Genomic DNA, 20,885 nt, shown 5'->3' with positions numbered 1-20,885 from the left:
CTGATCATATTCTCAACATCTGCTTTTCCCTTCAGTGCTAAGCCGTGATCAGAAGGCAAACTGCTGGCCAATAGTGGGTGTCTGTTCGAATGAGTATTCACGTACACCCTCTTTCTCTGCATCCTTGCATCATCCTTGCTGTGCTCCTACCTGGTCCTTTCATTCCGTAGCAGCTTTCCAGTGTATATTACACACCACAAGATCATCAGCATCCAATTAAATTGCTCTTGACCTCTAGTACTAGTGTCAATGATAAAGCAGTGAAACAGCCATTGAGCCCTTTTCTTTCATTATATGAACTATACCTATGAATCGATTCATGTTCTGCACATCAGTGAAACAAATTCTCTTTGTAGTGCCCCTCCCCCTACAGAAATAGAAATTGCAATCCCATGGCACATAGATACTTTGTGACACTCAATGGTACCATTTAATGAAGGAATTTTGCCAACAGCATGTTGTATCATCTCCATACGTAATGTTTATTATTAAATCTGCCAATAGTTTTAAAAGTCCCTTAGCAATAGTGTGATTTGTAACTGTGATTGCAATAAAGAACACAGATTTAGCAATGAGTTTAATTGTGAATGATTCTTGGTCTCTTTTTCATCTTGAGGGCCAAAATTATTTAATTCAGTGACAAGACATTTTTGTGCTTACTCTGGAGGGGAAAAAAAAGCCCAAAGATTTCCTTTTTTTTTCTCCCAACAATACAAAAGTCTTGATGGCTTCTTGCCACTTTCTCAGTTGCGTAACATCTTGCCCTGTGGACAGGGGATGAATGGACTGATGATCTGATAAAATCCATTTTCTAGACACACAGCTTTATATCTTCTAATCATACTTTTCCTTTCTTTTGGCTGCTTGTGTGGAATCTTTACACTTACTGATTCATTTGCCTCCTGTACTTATAGTCATATTCAATGTTCACTCCAGAGGACTGTTTACTATTTATGGTTTCAGCATGACAGAGAGTTGATATATTTTGCTGTTTTTATGAGACTCTGACCTGTTTTGTAAGTTGTTGATATAACACAATAGAAATAACAAATAAACTTTCAGTTTTAATAAATGTAAACGGTAACCAGCAAAGAATGTAAAAGTGTTCTCACGTAGGTGCCCTGTGTCCTGTTAACTGAATGTGGACCGAGGTGGAAAACACTAATAGAATCTTTGTGGCACACAGGACATGCTTAGGAACAAGAGCACAGTGGTAGTGCAGAATGGTAGCTCTGTGGAAATCTTACATTATTACACAGTTGAGAACTGTGTTTACTCAAAAAAGAGTCACTGCTTTTCTTCTGAGGCCTGCAAACTACTTGCAGATGAATCGCGTTGCAGATTGCTGGGGCTCCCTCACAGCTCACACCCTGAAGGGTAGCCCATAAGCTCTTCTCTTTGGCATCCTGACCACCTTCTGGCCGAATTAGCATTAGCTCTGCCCTGTCTGTAGCTAGACCTACTCACCTCTGAATGATGCCATCACCGCAGTACCCACTTCCATGGATGTATGTGGCAGCAGGTGACGGCTCACTCTCTTCATTTCCTGAAATAGCGATGACCCAATACTGGTACCTACTGCCAAGATGTACATCTCTGGAAAACATAAAAACATAAGGAAGACTATTAACTATGCAGATGCAAGGCTGCGGACAGACAAAATGGATCCCCTTGAGTACATTTCTACTAGTCTGGCTTGTTTTTGATACCACCCGCATATTTAATTATTCAATAATTTTTATTTGTTTTTTATACATTTTATTGAAGCATAGTTGATTTACAATTTATATTAATTTCTGCTGTATACCAAAGTGACTCCTTTGTACACATATAAGCATTCTTTTTCATATTCTTTTCCTTTATGGTTTGTTACAGGAGATTGAATATAGTTCCCTGGGCTGTGCAGTAGGACCTTGTTGTTCCCTCATCCCATACATACTAGGTGGCATCTGCTAATCCCAAGTTTGCAGTCCTTCCCTCCCCCATCCCACTCTCCTTTGGCAACCACAAGAATGTTCTCTATGGCTGTGAGTCTGTTGCTGTTTGGTTTATATGTTCGTTTGTGTCACATTTTAGAATCCACACATACGTCAGTTATCCAGGACTTTCTCATGTCTGCTGTGATTAAGCCACTCTCCCACGTATGATGGGCTATACTACAATGCAGCATCAACGGACAGACAACCATGAATATTACCAGGTGGCGCTAGTGGAAAAGGATCTGCCTGCCAATGCAGGAGACACAAGAGATGTGAGTTTGATCCCTGGCTGGAGTAGAAAGTGGCAACCACTCCAGTATTCTTGCCTGGAAAATTCCACCAACAGAAGAGCCTGGCGGGCTACAGTCCATGGGGCCGCAAAGAGTTGGACACGACTGAATGACTGAGCACTTTTTATCTTTAATTTAATCTTTAGAATAACCCTGGTGGATAAGAATTGGATGGTATATGGCCCATAACGAAGATGTCTTGGAGAATGTCATCTAGGAAAAATAAATGGGATGAGTAAAAGCACAGAGGTGGGAAAGCACCATGCCAGATTCCGTGGGCACTGTCTGATCTATTGCCCTCATTTTAAGATCTGAGCGGAAACCCCATATAAGCAAGCAAGCCCTTTCCTTACGTTTCACATCCAACGACTATCCCTGCCACTTGCTCCGCCCTGTGCTTCTCACTCTTGACTAAAATAATAATAATAGCAGCATCTATTAAATGAATGTCAAGCCTGGGGCTAAGCACTTTCTGTGTGTTTTCTCATTTGAGAATCAAAACAACACTACATGTATACCAGTAGTTTCACGTTTATTTTACAGATGATGAATCTGAGGCATAAAGAGATTAAGTAACTTGCTTACAACCATATGGCATTAAATTATATCCTGCACTCTGCCTCCCTCTTCCTAGTTCAGGTCTGCTTGAACAATTTCACTCCTTGCAAAGGGAAATCTTGTTCTGCAATTGCAATTCCAGGCTTTGGTTCCTGCTAGATTTCCAGTTTGCCTAGATTGCATCTCTCCTCTGCTCTCAAGACCCCACAGAGCAATGCCTGTTCCACTTTCCTGGCACTCAACCTTACACCAGATCACCTTCCTCCTTTTCTGATCTCTTCTTAGCTCCTTACTTGAATTCCCTGCCATGGAAGGAAACTGGATACTGGCAATTATCTTCCAGGGCAAAGATATATTTATCCACATGACCAAATCACCATCCCCATTTCCTTTTTGACCATTTTCAAAGGGAAATGTTATTCTTCTCTTTCATCGCCCTCTGCACCAATTAATTATTTTTTAATAATAAAAATGTGTCATGGGAAAAAAGAATGCACAAAATGGTAATGAAGAGAATTCCTATCAGATTCCAGAGTTGGGGTGAGGGGGGATTCATAAACAAAAGGATGGTGTCAAAAAAATCTCAAGTCCTCCTGCCCATCTGTTGTTTCAGCTGCTGATCGGGCTGGGGCTGTTTGGATAAGGCCAATAAGATAACAGGTGCAGCGACAACAGACATTATCTCCTGACTCTCAACACAATGACAAGCTAGAGTTTATGAGCACTGAAGAAGGCTCCCGAAGAACACGACCCTTCTGAGAATGCTGGACTTATGACCCAATAGAGAGCTTGTTTCAGCACTGCTGGAGCAGGTAAGAATATTGAGGGTAGACCAGAAGTCCCTGGAGATTCTAGCAGCGTTCTGTCAATGAACGCTAAGTAGGCAAGATGCATATACATATATTATATGGATAACTGTATGAATAATGGTTGCCTTGTAAACCTCTGGAATGCTAATTTGTTGATATAATTAGAGGCTTTTATAAAAGTTTATTGGCTATTTGAATCACCTCTAGACCAATGAATGTATACATTTTCAGATGGTGCTTCTGAAACTGGAATATTGGGGCAGGGGGAAGAGTGGCTTTCCTGGGGGATGCATGAAGGCCCAAGATAAAGATGACATGTGTTCTATTGTACATTAATTTTGCTTTAAAATTTGGAGGCTGGGACTTCCTGGAGGTCCAGTGGCTAAGAATCCATCTTGCAATATCAAGGACATGGGTTCGATCCCTGGCCAGGGAACTAAGCTCCCACATGCCCCAGGGCAACTAGGTTCATGCACAGCAACTACTGAGCCTGTGCACTTCCAAGCCCACACAGCATAACTAGAAAGTGCGTGTGCTACGAACAAAAGATTCCAAAAGATGTAACAAAGATCCGGCATGCCACAACTAAGACTCGACACAGTCAAATAAATAAAATTAAAAAAAAATATAAAGGTACGTTTTATATTAAACAATTATGGCCCAATTAGGGAATACAATTTAAAAAAATTCTACAGGCTACCTCCCAGGCTACTGGGGCATATGGTCACTGTCTGAAGCAGATGGAGCACTTGGGTGGAAAAGCGTGAGACTGTGAAGATTACATCTCTATCTTGTGTTTTCTCATTCGTGGTGTGCATCCAAATGATTTATGCCTGATGATATTTAGGGGCTCTGCTAATATTCGTGACTGTTTTCTCCCCCACATTGCCTGGTCTCCTCCCCTCTCCCTGCTCCTCCGTCTCAGTAAACACCACTTTGAGGTGAGCAAACACAAGTTTCCATCCTGGCTTCCTCACTTGCTCGCTGAGAAGTCATAGGCGGGTGTTCCAGTGCTCTGAGCTTATTTCAAATTAGTCAGAAGCCTGGTTTCACAGCATTTTCCCACAGGTTGAACATGAGAACACATAAAGCACCTCTGTGCCCAGCCAGGGATAGTTAACAAATGTTAACCTGTTACTATTAAAGCTAAATTATCAACATTCTCATCCACTGAGAGTTTTGCTATGCTCTCTTTACTAGAAGGAATGGAGTGACAGATAACTATATATAAACTTGGTTTGGAAAACTCATGAAGATGAATAAGACGATCATCTATCATGTGAGTCATGGTTCGATGGAAAGTCTCTTTTCTGCCACAATGTTTGGCTAGAACACCCTCAGGGCATGCAGCTCTCTTTCTTTCTCTGTCTCTAAGTGGCTGTTTCAACTTTGAAATTTCTGGATCCCAGAAGGTTTGTCTTTATCCTAGGGCAAAATCGATTCCCCAGTAACTTCCACCACTGTCCTTCTTATTACCTGCCGGCATTACACAGAAAGTATCTGATTGGTAGAGAAACCTTAATACCCTCCTTCCAAACAGTGCGTGCATGGCACATGCGTAATTATCTCTCAGAAGCCTGAGAGTGGCTCTTTGGAGCAGGGGTTGTTATCCCAAATTTTCACATAGGAAATTAGAAGCCATTCCCTTCATTAAAAGGACTACAAGGGAAATCAGGGCAAAATGTTATGAAAAAGATTGTATTTTTCCACTTAAGAATTCCTGTGATAAAACTATATTTTTTCCAAGTTAAAGTCACAATGAATACTAAACCAGGGCTCTTTTCTCAAGAGCCTAAGGTAGAGGAGAATTTTTTGAGAAGGACAGGCTATGGCTTCTGAAGGCTTTGCTGGAGGTTAGGACCTATTTCATGGTTGGCCTAAAAGTAGCACATTTATGTCCGGTTGTTCCTTTCAGCTGCTCTGAAAACCATCTGGAAAGTCTTAATGCTGTCGCTGGAACCCCTTCCCCTCCTGAGTCTCCCACATCCAGGCAGACCCTAAGCCTTGTCAACTTCCCGCATCCAACAGCTTCCACGTCTTTCCCTGTGCATCCTTGCTACCACCTACATCCCAACCGTGACAGTTCTGGCTCACCGCCTTGCCTTGAGCACCTCCCCTCTCCAGTCTCGCCAACACCATCAGAATATCCTTAGATCCAAAGCTACTCTCCAGCTCAAAGCCTCCCCATGGAGGGCAGTGATGGCAACATGCTTCCACCCGAAACTTCCTATTCCTCTTGGTTTAAAACTAAAATTTTACCACTTCATCTGAAACACAATTAGTTCCATCACTTTTGATTTCTCTCGAGTTCTGAGTGCCAGTTTATTTTAAAGCTAACCTCCACCAGAATTCAGTCATTAATGCATCACATCTCAGATTAATTTCAGGCCTTTAGCTAGTAAGTTTAAATGGCAGTATTTAAATGTGATGAGATTGTTTGGCTGGTTTTGAAGGGTGGCTTGTTTTGCATCCTTGGTATGACTTTTTTTTTTAAATGTTTTTATGTTTAACCATCATTGTTTCACAAATGTCTCAATGACACATCTGCCTTAGGTTTGCATCTCTGGCAACTAGAAATAAAAACACTGACATTTCTAAGTGGTATGACTTTTCAGTACTTTTCCTCAGAAATGTATTGATGGTGATGTGTATCAAATTTGGAGCACAACCTGAAAGTAAATGTAGTTATAGATTATAAAATCACTATCTTAAGAAAATATGTGTTATTAAGGAGTATAAGGAGAAGGCAATGGCACCCTACTCCAGTACTCTTGCCTGGAAAATCCCATGGATGGAGGAGCCTGGTAGGCTGCAGTCCATGGGGTCGCTAAGAGTCGGACATGACTGAGCAACTTCACTTTCACTTTTCACTTTCATGCATTGGAGAAGGAAATGGCAACCCACTCCAGTGTTCTTGCCTGGAGAATCCCAGGGACAGGGGAGTCTGGTGGGCTGCCGTCTATGGGGTCGCACAGAGTCGGACACGACTGAAACGTCTTAGCAGCAAGGAGTCTAAACACGCCATGACTGAGCTTTTGGCAAAAATGTCCATTTCTTAAAATGCTGGTGTGCAATTAGTATCATGACAGGTCAATTAAAAACCCCTCTGAAATCTACAAGCAAGTCACTTTCTTCCTCTGAGTCTGTTTTCCTATCTTTTAATTAAGATGTATGCTTTTTGTCCCATGCCACTGTGAAAGAGAACTACAAAAGTACAATAGGAAAAAGAGGGTGGGGGAACATCATTTCACAATGGAAATACCCCATATTGGTTGCTCCAGGAAATGCTCTCTGAGCTTGATTCCTCCTTATTGACCTCCTATTGTTTCCATATTATAGCATTCATTTATCATATACTTTCTCTCTATAGTCTGTATAACTGAACGGTATTATATTTTTTTGATACCCTACTTCTGCAATAATTATAGCAATTATAGCTCCCATTTGTTGGCTATTTATTGCATGCCAGGCACTATGCCTGGCATATTGCATATGAATAACATCATTTAAGCAAAACAGCAGTCCCTTGAATATTTACTACGAAAAGTTTTTAGGTGAGGAAACAAACACCTGGAGAGGTGAAGCTACCTGCCTATAGTCACACGGCTTTTGTCACAGGACAGGAACTTAAGCAAGTCTGACCAATTCCATCCCAAGACACTGCTCTCTGGAGGTGAGGACCCTGGCTGTTATAAACCAGAAAAGAGACCAGAGGTGAAAAGATCAAGTTTTTGAATCATGTAGCATCTGCATACAAAGACCAGTTGGAAAGTTCTAGAAGTCAGGAGAGACACACATTCTCTTAAACACCATGAATGGCTCACTCATCATGGGCAAGCCATTCCTCCTCTCTGATCATCCATTTCTTCATCTACAAAATGGGCATCTGGGAAGAATGTGACAAGCAGCTCTAATTTAATGAGGAATGTGGTGTTGCATCTTCCTGCCACAGGCTTTTCTACAAGCTAGAAGCTGCCTCAGCACTTAAAATTCTGCGCTGAGAAGGATGTAGTTCTAAATCTGCCACCCAGATTGACTAAGCTGGGAGACATGGTAGCGGGGACCACCTAGGATGCCTCTGGCTCAGGAAGAGCCCAAGTATTCCAGGGCTGCCTTGGGCTAAGGATAAGAGGGTAATCCCTGGGTACTTCATACACCAGCTTCCAGCCACGGGAAGAGAAGGAAACAATCACTTTTGGAGCCTGAGGTGATGTGCCCAGGCACACTATACATACCATTAGTATTTTGTTAATTAGAAAGTATATTAATCATATAGAGAAATACAAAGAACATTATAACAAATCCCCTTAGACTTACCACCCGGCTTTGTCAAATTAAAATATTTCGTCATGTTTTCTTCCTCTTTTTTTGTGGGGCGGTGGTGGGGGGGGGAAAGAAATAAAATATACTGTTTTGTATTTTTTGTTTTCAATCCACCATTTCTCTCTCACATGAGTATTTTTATATTTCTTGTGCTTATGTGTTGCTCTGCATGTTTTACAATTCCTAGGTGTTTTAATACTATATTTATTATTGTGTAGCTGTTTTTTTTTAACCCAGCATTGTTTTTGAGGTCACATATATTGATCATACAGATCAATGCAGTAATATACTTCCTTTGATCATTCTTTTCCTGATAGACACCCAGATAATATCTCTGTCATTATTACTATCATCGTTGGTAATCTTTTTATTTGTTATTTCCAATAACATTGCTTTAAACATACATGTTCATGTTCCTTTGCACATAAAGCATGGGTGTCTGCAGGAAATACATCTAAAGTGGAATTGCTAGGCTGAAGACAGTTGCATCTTCAACTTTATTAGATATTGCTAAATTACTCTCCAAAAGTGTACTGATTACCACACCTACCAATAGATCTTTCCATTGTTCCAGGTCCCTGGCAGCACTACATTCTACCAAACTTGTAACTTCGTAGCTAATCTGATGGGTATTAAATGATATTTGGGCTTCCCTGGTGGCTCAGATGGTAAAGAATCTGCCTGCAATGCAGGAGACGTGGGTTCAATCCCTGGGTCAGAAAGATTCCCTGGAGAAGGAAATGGCAACCCATTCCAGTACTCTTGCCTGGAGAATCCCATGGACAGAGGAGCCTGGTGGGCTGTAGTCCATGCGGTCACAAAGAGTCAGAGATGACTGAGAGACCAGCGCTTTAGGGGATTCCCTGGGGGTATTATTCTACTTTGCCTTTCCGTGATTACTAACAAGCCGGAGTATCATTTCAGGTGTTTGTTGAAAACATATGTTTCTACCTATGTTGACTGATTGTTCATCACTCTGGCCTATTTTAAATTGGGTTCTTTTGTCTTTATTGATATGCCATGCATTTATAGATACTGGATACTGATTCTTTGCAATTTTTTTTCATTCTGTTTAGCTTGTTTTGTTGAATAAAAATTTTTAATCATTTCCTTCATGATTTGATCTTTTCATGGCTTGTTAAATAAACGTTTCTTTACTCCAAGGTATTCACAAACTCAAATAAGTAGTCTCCCCTATTTTCTTCCAATAGTTTTAAGTTTTTATTTTTACATGTATGGCTTCAATCAACTACAAACAGTTTTTAAAATGATGGTGATAAGGATTGTTTCCCCCCAAATAGAGATGAATCATTTGTCTGACATTATTTATGTAAAACTTAATCCTTTCACTACTGAATTGTGACACATTCTTTGCCATATATCATTTAGAACTTAGATAAGCTTTCTTTTTTTTGAGGGGGGGTTTGTCTTGTTTCATTAGTTTATTTTTTTCTATTATCTTATCAATAGCAGTTTGTCTTAATTTCCATAGTTTTAGAAAAGTCTTGATTTATCTACAAGTCCACTCTATACTTTGGTTTTCTCCATCAAAAGACCCTTTTACTCTTTCAAGTGAATTTTTAGTTTCATTTTTTGAAATGCCTGTTGGGATTTTAATTCAAATTTCATTGAATTTATAGATGCATTTGAGGATAAAATCCTTCTTTATGACACTGTATCCTCCCATATAACTATATAGTTTATCTTTATATTTATTTAGGTCTCCTTTTATGATTTCAGTAAAGTTTTTAAAGCTTTCTTCATAAAAACTGATGATTTTTTATTAGGTATATATTCCTAACTCTAAGCATTTTATGGATGGCAGTGCTACAGTAAATGGTACTTTAATCTCTCTATCTACCCATCCACATACATAAACATATTTGCATGTATATCTATATTTGTATCTTCATGTCTTAGAGCTGACAAAAATAATTTATAGATTGATATTCTATTCATCAGTCCTCATAGGCTGTTTTATTAGTTCCACTAATTTGTTGATTCTTATTAATTTTTCTATGCAGTCTTTTATAGACAAGGGTCATGATAGTTTAGTTTCTCCCTTTTCAATCCTCGGAAATTTTGTTGATATTTTTTTGCCTAGCTGGGTCAGGTAGGACCAATGGTGTTACTGGTTTTGTTTTTTATCATGAAGGGACTTGATTTTATTAAGAGTTTTAAAATTCTGCATCTAGTAAGTCAATTTTATTTAAAAAAAATCTTTTCATATGCTGGTCTTGTGAATTACATTCATAGACCATATAACTTTAACATCTCATTTTATCCTGGGAAAATCCACTTGATGCAACATTTATGTATTTGTTTGAGTTTGTAGGTTTTAATACATGGATATATTTGGTCTGCTAGTATCTTATATGGGCTTCTGGGGTAGCTCAGCTGGTAAAGAATCCACCTGCAGTGCAGGAGACCCCAGTTTGATTCCTGGCTTGAGAAGCTTCCCTGGAGAAGGGATAGGCTACTCATTCCAGTAATTTTGGGCTTCCCTTGTGGCTCAGAGGGTAAAGAACCTGCCAGCAATGAGAGACACCTGGGTTTGATCCCTGGGCTGAGAAGATTTTCCTGGAGGAGGGCATGGCAACCCACTCCAGTATGCTTGCCTGGAGAATCCCCAGGGACAGAGGAGCCCGGTGGGCTACACTCCATGGGGTCATAAAGAGTCAAACACAACTGAGCGACCAAGCACACACAGTATCGTATATAAGATTTCTTGCTGTTTTGATCATACACTTAACTGATCAAAAAGATGTTTTAACCCTCTTCATTTATTTACTTGTCTGCTTGTTTACTGGCTTATATATTTATGTGTTGTGTTGTGGATGGAAATACTGTTCTATGTGATACTTATTCTTTGATACTTCCTATTGTCATTTTGTGTCCTGGGACATAATAAATTAAAAAAGAAAGTTCTATACATTCTAGAAGAAAATATTTATACTTAATTCAGTAGCAGGGTTCTATATATTTTTGTCAGATGAAACACTTTTTTGTGTGTGTTGTTCAAAGTCAACTAGATAGTGTTTTTTTTTTTTTTTTGCTTTGTCTATTAATTATTGAGAAAGTATGTTAAAATATTATAATACCACTGTGGATTTATTGCTTTTTTTTTCAAAGGTGTCATAGTCGATTTATATATTTTCAGGGCATGTTATTTGGTATATACAAGTTCAAAACCATTATATAACTTCCATTTATCATTATATGGTAATCACTATATCTTAGAAAAAATTTTGTCTTAATATTTCTTTTGCCTGATATTAATATTAGTGTGTTTTGGTTAGTTTTTTCCTGGCAAATATTTTCCATTCCTTTACCTTTAACCTTTCAATGAATTTATATTCAATTAAATCCAACATAAGAATCTACATCTTCATAGTCAACTTTAATCTGATTAGTGTGGTGACTATTAATTAATTTACCCCCATCTTATGCTTTCCATCTATCATCCTTTTTCCTTGCTTATTTATTTCCTCCCTTTCTTACCTTCCTTTGGATATACTGGATCTCTTTATTTTTACTCTTTACCCCTAGTTAGTCCATCTAACTTTTACAGATTATACTTTCTTACTATTTCTTTTTCCTGGTTACACAAAAATATGAAGGTATACACTTACTATCAATGTCAAAATTTAATAAAAACTGATGTTGATTTCTGACCCTTATTCTTAAGTTTTTATGTTTTTTGTGATTTTTTAATTTTGATGTGTCAACTCATGTTCATTGAGTTTTAATCCGTGGGCAATCATGTGTTTCCCAAGGTCAAGTCTCTATTCCCTCTCAGAGGATAATTTCTAGGTAGCCTTGAAACATTATTCATCTAGAACTCATCTTTTTCATTTTGCTTCCAGTTAGTTTTTTCAGTTCAGGCATTCCCAGACCATAGTGAGCAATGTAAACTCAAATCTCAAATCTTTGTGAGATCTACGACATAGACATAGATAAGTGATAAGTGAAGTCACTCAGTTATGTCCAACTCTTTGCGACCCCATGGGCTATAGCCTACCAGGCTCCTCTGTCCATGGGATTTTCCAGGCAATAGTCCTGGAGTGGATTGCCATTTCCTTCTCCAGGGGATCTTCCCAAACCAGGGATCGAACCTGGGTCTCCCACTTTGTAGACAGACACTTTACCGTTTGAGCCACCAGGAAGTCAACATAGACATAGATATTTCCCCCCAAATTCACCCTTTCATTAAGCATGTAACTTTCAGAAGTCCTAACTTCATTTTGAAGCCCTCAGATAAAATTTCCCACTTTTCAGAGTTTCAGGGCCAAATCTCCTCTCCTGGAATAAGTGAGAATATTCAGTCCACTCACTTGCCAAACTGAAGGCTCTCCCTTGTCCAAACTACATCAATAAAACTAGATTCGGAGCTAACCTGTCTAGTTCTCAGTTCCCTTTTATTGTTTGCTTATAGCAACATATATATATATATATATATATATATTTACTTCTCTGATCTGTCATGCATTTTGAAGGACGCTAGTTACATCAGTTGTATTTTATCTCAAATGACTGGATAGATGTTTGTACTAGAAATATTTTTAGTTTGCTAGTCCATATTTTCACATACAATTACTAATATATACCTGAAAGATAGAAATCATTTGCACTGTTCAGTTGGGGTTGAGTGTAGTTCAGTGATCTGCCCACGGTCAGGGAGATAATAATTATAAAGCAGAATTTAAATCATGCTACTTGACTCTAGAACCCTTGACATTCCCATGATATTGAGAGGACTCCTTGGATAAGTATACACTAGTGAGCAGTGCATTAATTGCCAATCAAGTATAGACCAATGCAAATATCTGAAGATAAGACAAGCTCCTCTTGTAGTTCCAAAGTCTTTTAGGAAGCTACAGCTCAAACTAAAGTAGGTTTTATTGCTTCTGTAGAGTTATAGAACAAATAGCTTGAGCACTAGCATGCTGCTAGAGTGAGAGCTGATTTTTGGTTTAATTGAGAAGGGATAGTAACATTATCACAACTGCTTTACTTTTTTTTCCTAACCTTAAAGATCACCCATGCTTGCTTTAGCAAATTAAAGCTCTATATAAAATAATTAAAATAAAGTAAAATTATATCAAATTCAATCACACTGAAGCAGCTATCAAGAATACTCCAGATTTCCCTGGTGTTCTTGGAGCTAAGAATCCACCTGCCAATGCAGGGGACACGGGTTCCATCCTTGGTCCGGAAAGATCCCACATGCTACAGGGCAGCTAAGCCTGTGTGCCACAACCACTGGATCCAGGCACGCCCAGGAGCCCACGCTCTGCAACCACAGAGGCCACCGCAGTGAGAAGCCTGTGCGCTGCAACCAGAGGGGAGCCTCAGCTTGCCACGACTAGGGAAAGTCTGCCTGCAGCAACGAGGACCCAGGGCAGTGCCCACCACAGAGAAAAAACATTAGTAATCAAATAAACAATGTTTTAAAAGAACAGCCTTCTGGTCAGCACCCTTCATGTATCTTTTTATGTATTATCACATACACACACACAATTTTCTATGAATGTAAGTGCACAAATATGTCAATACTATTTCATCTTTGAAATGAAGTGAAAGTCGCTCAGTCGTGTCTAACTCTTTGTGCCCCCATGGACTATATCGTCCATGGAATGCTTTAGGCCAGAATACTGGAGTGGGTAGCCTTTCCCTTCTCCAGGGGATCTTCCCAACCCAGGGATTGAAACTACGTCTCCCACATCGCAGGCAGATTCTTTTCCAGCTGAGCCACCAGGGAAGTCCATTTCATCTTCAGTGTTCATGAAAAAAACGGCATAGGAGAAGTAAGTCCAGCTAGTTAGCTTCATGCTATCTAATTACTTTCATGACTTTGACCACTTTTTCAAATCCTGAATAAATATGTGTATATCATTTCCCTGGCTGATCCATTCATTCATCCAAATAGCATTCAATGAGTTGTCCCAACTTCTCCTAGGTTTCCTGGATTCAGTTCAGTTCAGTTGCTCAGTCATGTCCGACTCTTTGCAACCCCATGAATCACAGCATGCCAGGCCTCCCTGTCCATCACCATCTTCCGGAGTTCACTCAGACTCACGTCCATTGAGTCGGTGATGCCATCCAGCCATCTCATCCTCTGTCATCCCCTTCACCTCCTGCCCCCAATCCCTCCCAGCATCAGAGTCTTTTCCAATGAGTCAACTCTTCCCATGAGGTGGCCAAAGTACTGGAGTTTCGGCTTTAGCATGATTCCTTCCAGAGAAATCCCAGGGCTGATCTCCTTCAGAATGGACTGGTTGGATCTCCTTGCAGTCCAAGGGACTCTCAAGTCTTCTCCAACACCACAGTTCAAAAGCATCAATTCTTTGGCACTCAGCTTTCTTCACAGTCCAACTCTCACATCCATACATGACCACTGGAAAAACCATAGCTTTGACTAGACGGACCTTTGTTGGCAAAGTAATGTCTCTGCTTTTGAATATGCTATCTAGGTTGGTCATAACTTTCCTTCCAAGGAGTAAGCATCTTTTAATTTCATGGCTGCAGTCACCACTGCAGTGATTTTGGAGCCCAAAAAAATAAAGTCTGACACTGTTTCCACTGTTTCCCCATATATTTCCCATTCAAAGATCAATAAAATATAGTCCTGCCTTTAGGATACTCAGAGGCTTGTGGGGAAGACAAGACAATAAAAAGAATGGCTTTCACACGGCTTAAAGAGTGTAACAGGTCTACAGCAAGCACAGGTAGTACCAGACACAGAGGAGGAGTCTGGAAACACTTCTCAGAGAAGGTATACTGGCTTGACAGGAGATGTAAGGAAAAACCATTCCAGGGGAAGAAGAGAGAAATGGCTTTCGAGGCAAAGGACACAACCACCTTTGTTCTGAACCACCTCTGTTCACCTTACTGTTTTGGTAGCAGTAAGACAACTGGTTTGGAGGAAAGGCAGAAAGACCAAATATTCCCCATGGGATGAATGATGTGGGAATAAACTATCACGTTTGGGCACTGTGCTAGATGTTGTCATATTCTAAAGTGATTAAAGAGAAGTAAAACTTACAGCAAAATAGCCTTCCTCACTGAATCCCTGAAGCTGAGTGGTCTTCTCCAAAGGATTTCTTAACATTCATACACTCGGTTGTTTTTTTCCCCCCATATGCAGTAATAATATACTCCTAATTCCAATTTTGTTTGGGTATCACCCTGAATTTTTGCGAGAGCACTTGATTTTTGTTCTAGGTTGAGAGGTCCTTTGGGCTTAGGTTTTATTGGAAGAGGGCAGTTGTTAATTATCTGAAGCAGAGAATATCCTCTGCCTTTGGGAAGGGAAACTTGAAAGGCATTTTGACATCAGTATGGATGTCACCTGGACCACATGTCAGGAAAAATGACTATGGTTCTTCCATTAACTTTGGTTGTGATTTTAGATAAATTAATTCTCTCCCAACCTTGATTTCCTTGTGCAAGTCAAATAAAAAGGATATAAGAAGCTTCTGGTAGGAGTAATTCCAAAGATGAAGAAGGCAACATCATTGTTCTCAAATAGTTCATTGGGCAAAAAAGAGGATAAGCCAAATACAGTTTGACTGTAATTCAAGGAAGAATTAAAGAGCACCAACAGAAAAGAGGGTCCAAGAGCGGTTAGAAGGATGAGAAAGGGAAGACTCCTGACACTGTTAGACTGATTGCTCCTCTAAGAGTCCATCCAGTTCAGTTCAGTTCAGTCACTCAGTCATGTCCGAATCTTTGCGACCCCATGAATTGCAGCACGCCAGGCTTCCCTGTCCATCACCAACTCCTGGAGTTCACTTAAACTCATGTCCATCAACTCGGTGATGCCATCAAGCCATCTCATCCTCTGTTGTCCCCTTCACCTCCTGCCCCCAATCCCTCCCAGCATCAGAGTCTTTTCCAATGAGTCAACTCTTCGCATCAGGTGGCCAAAGAACTGGAGTTTCAGCTTCAGCATCATTCTTTCCAAAGAAATCCCAGGGCTGATCTCCTTCAGAATGGACTGGTTGGATCTCCTTGCAGTCCAAGGGACTCTCAAGAGTCTTCTCCAACAACATGGTTCAAAAGCATCAATTCTTCAGCGCTCAGCCTTCTTCACAGTCCAACTCTCACATCCATACATGACCACTGGAAAAACCATAGCCTTGACTAGACCGACCTTTGTTGGCAAAGTAATGTCTCTGCTTTTGAATATGCTGTCTAGGTTGGTCATAACTTTCCTTCCAAAGAGTAAGCGTCTTTTAATTTCATGGCTGCAATCACCATCTGCAGTGATTTTGGAGCCCAGAAAAATAAAGTCTGACACTGTTTCCACTGTTTTCCCATCTATTTCCCATGAAGTGATGGGACCAGATGCCATGATCTTCGTTTTCTGAATGTTGAGCTTTAAGCCAACTTTTTCACTTTCATCAAGAGGCGTTTTAGTTCCTCTTCACTTTTTGCCATAAGGGTGGTGTCATCTGCATATCTGAGGTTATTGATATTTCTCCCGGCAATCTTGATTCCAGCTTGTGCTTCTTCCAGCCCAGTGTTTCTCATGATGTACTCTGCATATAAGTTAAATAAGCAGGGTGACAATATACAGCCTTGACGTACTCCTTTTTCTATTTGGAACCAGTCTGTTGTTCAATGTCCAGTTCTAACTGTTGCTTCCTGACCTGCATATAGGTTTCTCAAGAGACAGGTGAGGTGGTCTGGTATTCCCATCTCTTTCAGAATTTTCCACAGTTTACTGTGATCCACACAATCAAAGGCTTTGGCATAGTCAATAAAGCAGAAATAGATGTTTTTTTCGGGAACTCTCTTGCTTTTTCTATGATCCAGCAGATGTTGGCAATTTGATCTCTGGTTCCTCTGCCTTTTCTAAAACCAGCTTGAACATCTGGAAGTTTACGGTTCACTATTGCTGAAGCCTGGCTTGGAGAATTTTGAGCATTACTTTACTAGCTAGAATGTGAGATGAGTGCAATTGTGCAGTAGTTTGAGCATTCTTTGGCATTGCCTTTCTTTCCGATTGGAATGAAAACTGACCTTTTCCAGTCCTGTGGCCACTGCTGAGTTTTCCAAATTTGCTGGCATATTGAGTGCAACACTTTCACAGCATCATCTTTCAGGATTTGAAATAGCTCAACTGGAATTCCATCACCTCCACTAGCTTTGTTCGTAGTGATGCTTCCTAAGGCCCACTTGACTTCACATTCCAGGATGTCTGGCTCTTAGGTGAGTGATCACACCATCGTGATTATCTTGGTTGTGAAGATCTTTTTTGTACAGTTCTTCTGTGTATTCTTGCCACCTCTTCTTAATATCTGAGTCCATATCCCCCCATAATTGATTATAAAATTCAGCACCCTTTGTTGCAATCAGATGTCTTCTCTGGTGTATATTAAAGTGTTCTTAGGACAAAAGGAAACATTAGCCTTTCATTGCTACATCTCTGTACCTAGCAGAGTGCTTGGCATAGGCAAGGTTTCCAACAATATCTGTTGAAGGAATTAACAGTTTGAGATACTGCACATAGGGAAAATGTCAAGACATAAATGATGAGTGTGGTATTCAGTAAGAACTGCACAGAACAGGACACAGGTAAAGGTTTTGAGAGAAAGAACAGTGCATTAAGACTGGCCTTCAAGCTAAGTCAAAGGAAGTGCTAAAATTCAATGACAATGGTCAGTTGAAAGTGTGTGGTAAATGGTGGAAGGTTCTGAGGAAGATATTGCGGCATGAGTCACTGAACGATGGGAACTCACGAGTGTAAAAGCAGGGGACTGAATGCAAGGATTTCCTAAGTCCCCCGTCTTCAGCTGTATAAGTCAGAATGTAGATGATTTAACAGGAGTTGAGATATCAAACCAGCACCCAGGTCTTTAGTCAGGCCGGGTTAACTTCACTGCCACCTACCCTCCTACCAGACCAGCACCTGGTAGACTGTGGCTCTTTCCATTCAAATGCCCTTTTATTAAAAGAAGGCAATGGCAACCCACTCCAGTACTTTTGCCTGGAAAATTCCATGGACAGAGGAACCTGGTAGGCTGCAGTCCTGGTGAAGCCTGGTGGGCTGCGGTCTATGGGGTCGCGCAGAGTCGGACACGACTGAAGCGACTTAGCAGTAGCAGCAGCAGCCCTTTTATTAAAGCTGTGCATCTCAGAATACTGAGATTCTGAAGCCAAGAAAAGAATCTTTGTCTAGGAAAATGAACTTTTGTCTTACAATGTCCATCCACTCTTGGTGACTGCTGTGAGTTCCAACTCATGGTCTGGATTAAATGAATAAAGAATGAGGAAGCAGGGATCTGAGAATCCACTGGGCATGTGTATCCCTCCTAATGGGACTCGGGTCCACCCCTCTCATGCAGGTAACACACAAACTCATTCTTTCCGTGCTGACGACGCTGCCTTTACTCTGCATAAGGCTCAGAAAGGAGCAGATGTATACACTCAACTGATGAATTCCAGCAGCTTTTGAAATAACTGTCCAAAGGTTTGCCCTGGTACCAATTTACAACACAGTAGCAAATTTAATAAAACTAACAGTTTGCAGCCAAGGCCTTTGTTATTTTGTTTTAATCATCTTTTACCACCAATTGAAATGATTTTCTACTTTCTTGGTGCAGTGCAATAAAATACAAGACAAAGAATGGAGGGGCAATGTGGAAATTAGAAAAAGATTCCAAGTTTCAAATCCAGGGATAAGGTAACAGCAGGCTTGAGAGCTAGCTGGTTGTTTGCATCCAGCGGAGATTTGAAGGGAAGACATTTCCCAGTCTGGGGGAAACGCCACACCTGGATAGCATTAAAGCAAAGAGGGAGGAAAAGGACTACAAGGGACTCTTGTTTTTCCTGAACGCAACCAAAGGCGCTGTGTGACAGCTTCCCCAAACACCCGTGCTGGTGATGGACAGGGCTCTTGATTACAGAGCAGGGGCTTGTGACAAGCTGACCGGTCGCCAAGACCCCCGGGAGCCGAAACACCAGATACGGTGGGAGGTAAACAAGGCTTCGGCGCAGTGTGAACGTGAGGCCATGCCGGGGCTGGGAGCCGAGCGGGGGGACCGGTGACAGCCGGTGATGGAGCGGCGCTAACTGAACACAGTTGTGGACGACTAGGGGCCCGCGCGGAAGGCAGCCTCCTTTCTCCTCCCCTTGGCCTCGCTGGGTGGCCAGCGATTTTATTACTGGCAGAGGGTGAGCCCCACAGCATTTTCGAATTTGGCACCACATCTAAAACCATTTGGGGGGCTGGGCGTCTTTTTCTTCTCTCTCCCCCACCCCACACCACCATCACCACCCCCCGCAGCCCTCACCCTCCCCAAGAATGCTTTGGATTCGGTGAAAGTCTCCGCGTGCAGCTAGCAAACGACATTTCCCCTCGAATTTTGAAACCCATGTGCACTTGGGGAAAATGTAATCCTTATGTTTCTGATTCATTTACACTTAACTCATCAAAACGCTATTTTGTAAGAGCTATTTGATGTCCACGGAGTCTGCCGAGCCCCTTTTGTAAGCCGGGCTTCTTAGGAGCAGGAAGTCACGTTTTTGAAGAGAGGGAGAACTTGAACTTAAAAGATAGAGTTTGTTTTGAAATGAGGGTTCTCGGAGGGTCACGTGGACCCAGAGCTGGGCCAAATGCGTTCTCTCATTTCCTATAGCACCCCCCTCACCAGCTGCCATGACGTTACCAGCGTCCGCCTGCTATGATTTCACTCCGAGCAGCCGACAGAGGCGCCTTCGTGATCAGAGAGAGTTGAGCTCAAAGCTATTGAATGAATCCCCAGGTCTGGCCAAACCCCAGCCCTCTGCGTTGTGGGGAAAGGAGCACATGCGCTGGGAATCAGGAAGCCCCAGGTTCAAGTCCACACTCTGCCGTCAAAGGGCTGTGTGACTCTGAGGACGTGGCCTCCCCTCTCTGGGCCCAGTGCTCTCATTTGTAGAGGGTCAGTACTTCAACACTCCTCTTGAGTCCAAGAGTTTTTGAGTCTAATTCCTAGACAGTAGGAGGTGTGAGAACCCCAGAATTCTCTCTGCTGAAAACTTGGGGACGGAGCTTGGAAACAAGTAGCTTTGCACAAGAAGGACACAGACATGTAGACATCAGGCTTCGGCTATCCCATGCTCACTGTCTCACTGTGGGCTGGATACTTGAGGCCAGAGAGGAGGAAACTCATTGCCCCAAGTCATACAGAAAATTAATGGCAGAGTCCAGCTTTCCTGGAGTTTTTTGACTAACATCCTTGGATGGGAGATTTCAAATCATTCACTTTATGGGATACTGAAGCTGGGGCAAAAACACTCTGCTTCCCACTCTGACAACAGGAATGTGAACGCTGGTGCTAAGATGGAAGTGGGGACTGGCATCGCTCTGCATGAGGCACAGCGAGGTGGTGTCTGGCTCGTATTAAAGCCCATGAGTGAATGATTAATTCTGGGTAGAAAACAAAGCCCATGCCTTGTAACGTTATAGGTATGAGTACGACAGAAGATTAACCCCACGTCCCCCCCAGGGGACCTTTGAGAACATTGGACAACACTTTGAGAATCGATGGATGATGAAAACAGGTGGTCTCACAGGTCCTGTCTGCCCACCCTTGATACACACACATATTCATGCATACGTGCACACATACACACACACACATGCACAAGCTCACCTCTATTGTTTCTGAATCTATATATAGAAATGTCACGGTTCAGAGCCAACGGTAGCTGCCTGCCTGCCACTGATTCATAGACCGGTAATGGGAAGACACTTCCATTTCTCCTCCTCCTCCTCTCATCCCGAACCAAACATCCCTCTGTCTTCCCATCACGTGACTCAGTGACCCCAGTACCACAGGCACTTCCAGGACCCAGTCCTTTGCCTCCTCCCTCTGACCACCATGGGGTCCATCCATCTATCAGCACTGCCTAGCCCCGTCCAGGGCCCTCTGCTC

The 20,885-nt window shown here is 41.5% G+C and overlaps 1 protein-coding gene across 1 annotated transcript in view; it reads right to left on the bottom strand.

Annotated features, from left to right (window-relative positions):
• The window catches only part of PAPPA (pappalysin 1), a 235,890-nt gene that overhangs the window by 143,215 nt on the left and 71,790 nt on the right, over window positions 1-20,885 (bottom strand). The window contains exon 8 of the mRNA XM_055579788.1: window positions 1,468-1,596. Coding sequence (XP_055435763.1) covers window positions 1,468-1,596 — 129 coding nt within the window. The remainder of the gene's footprint in view (window positions 1-1,467; window positions 1,597-20,885) is intronic.

This window comes from Bubalus kerabau, chromosome 4, assembly GCF_029407905.1.
Source record: "Bubalus kerabau isolate K-KA32 ecotype Philippines breed swamp buffalo chromosome 4, PCC_UOA_SB_1v2, whole genome shotgun sequence".
NCBI classification, from domain to species: domain Eukaryota; kingdom Metazoa; phylum Chordata; class Mammalia; order Artiodactyla; family Bovidae; genus Bubalus; species Bubalus kerabau.
Note: the sequence above shows the minus strand (reverse complement) of the source record. Positions and strands in the feature narration are given on the sequence as shown.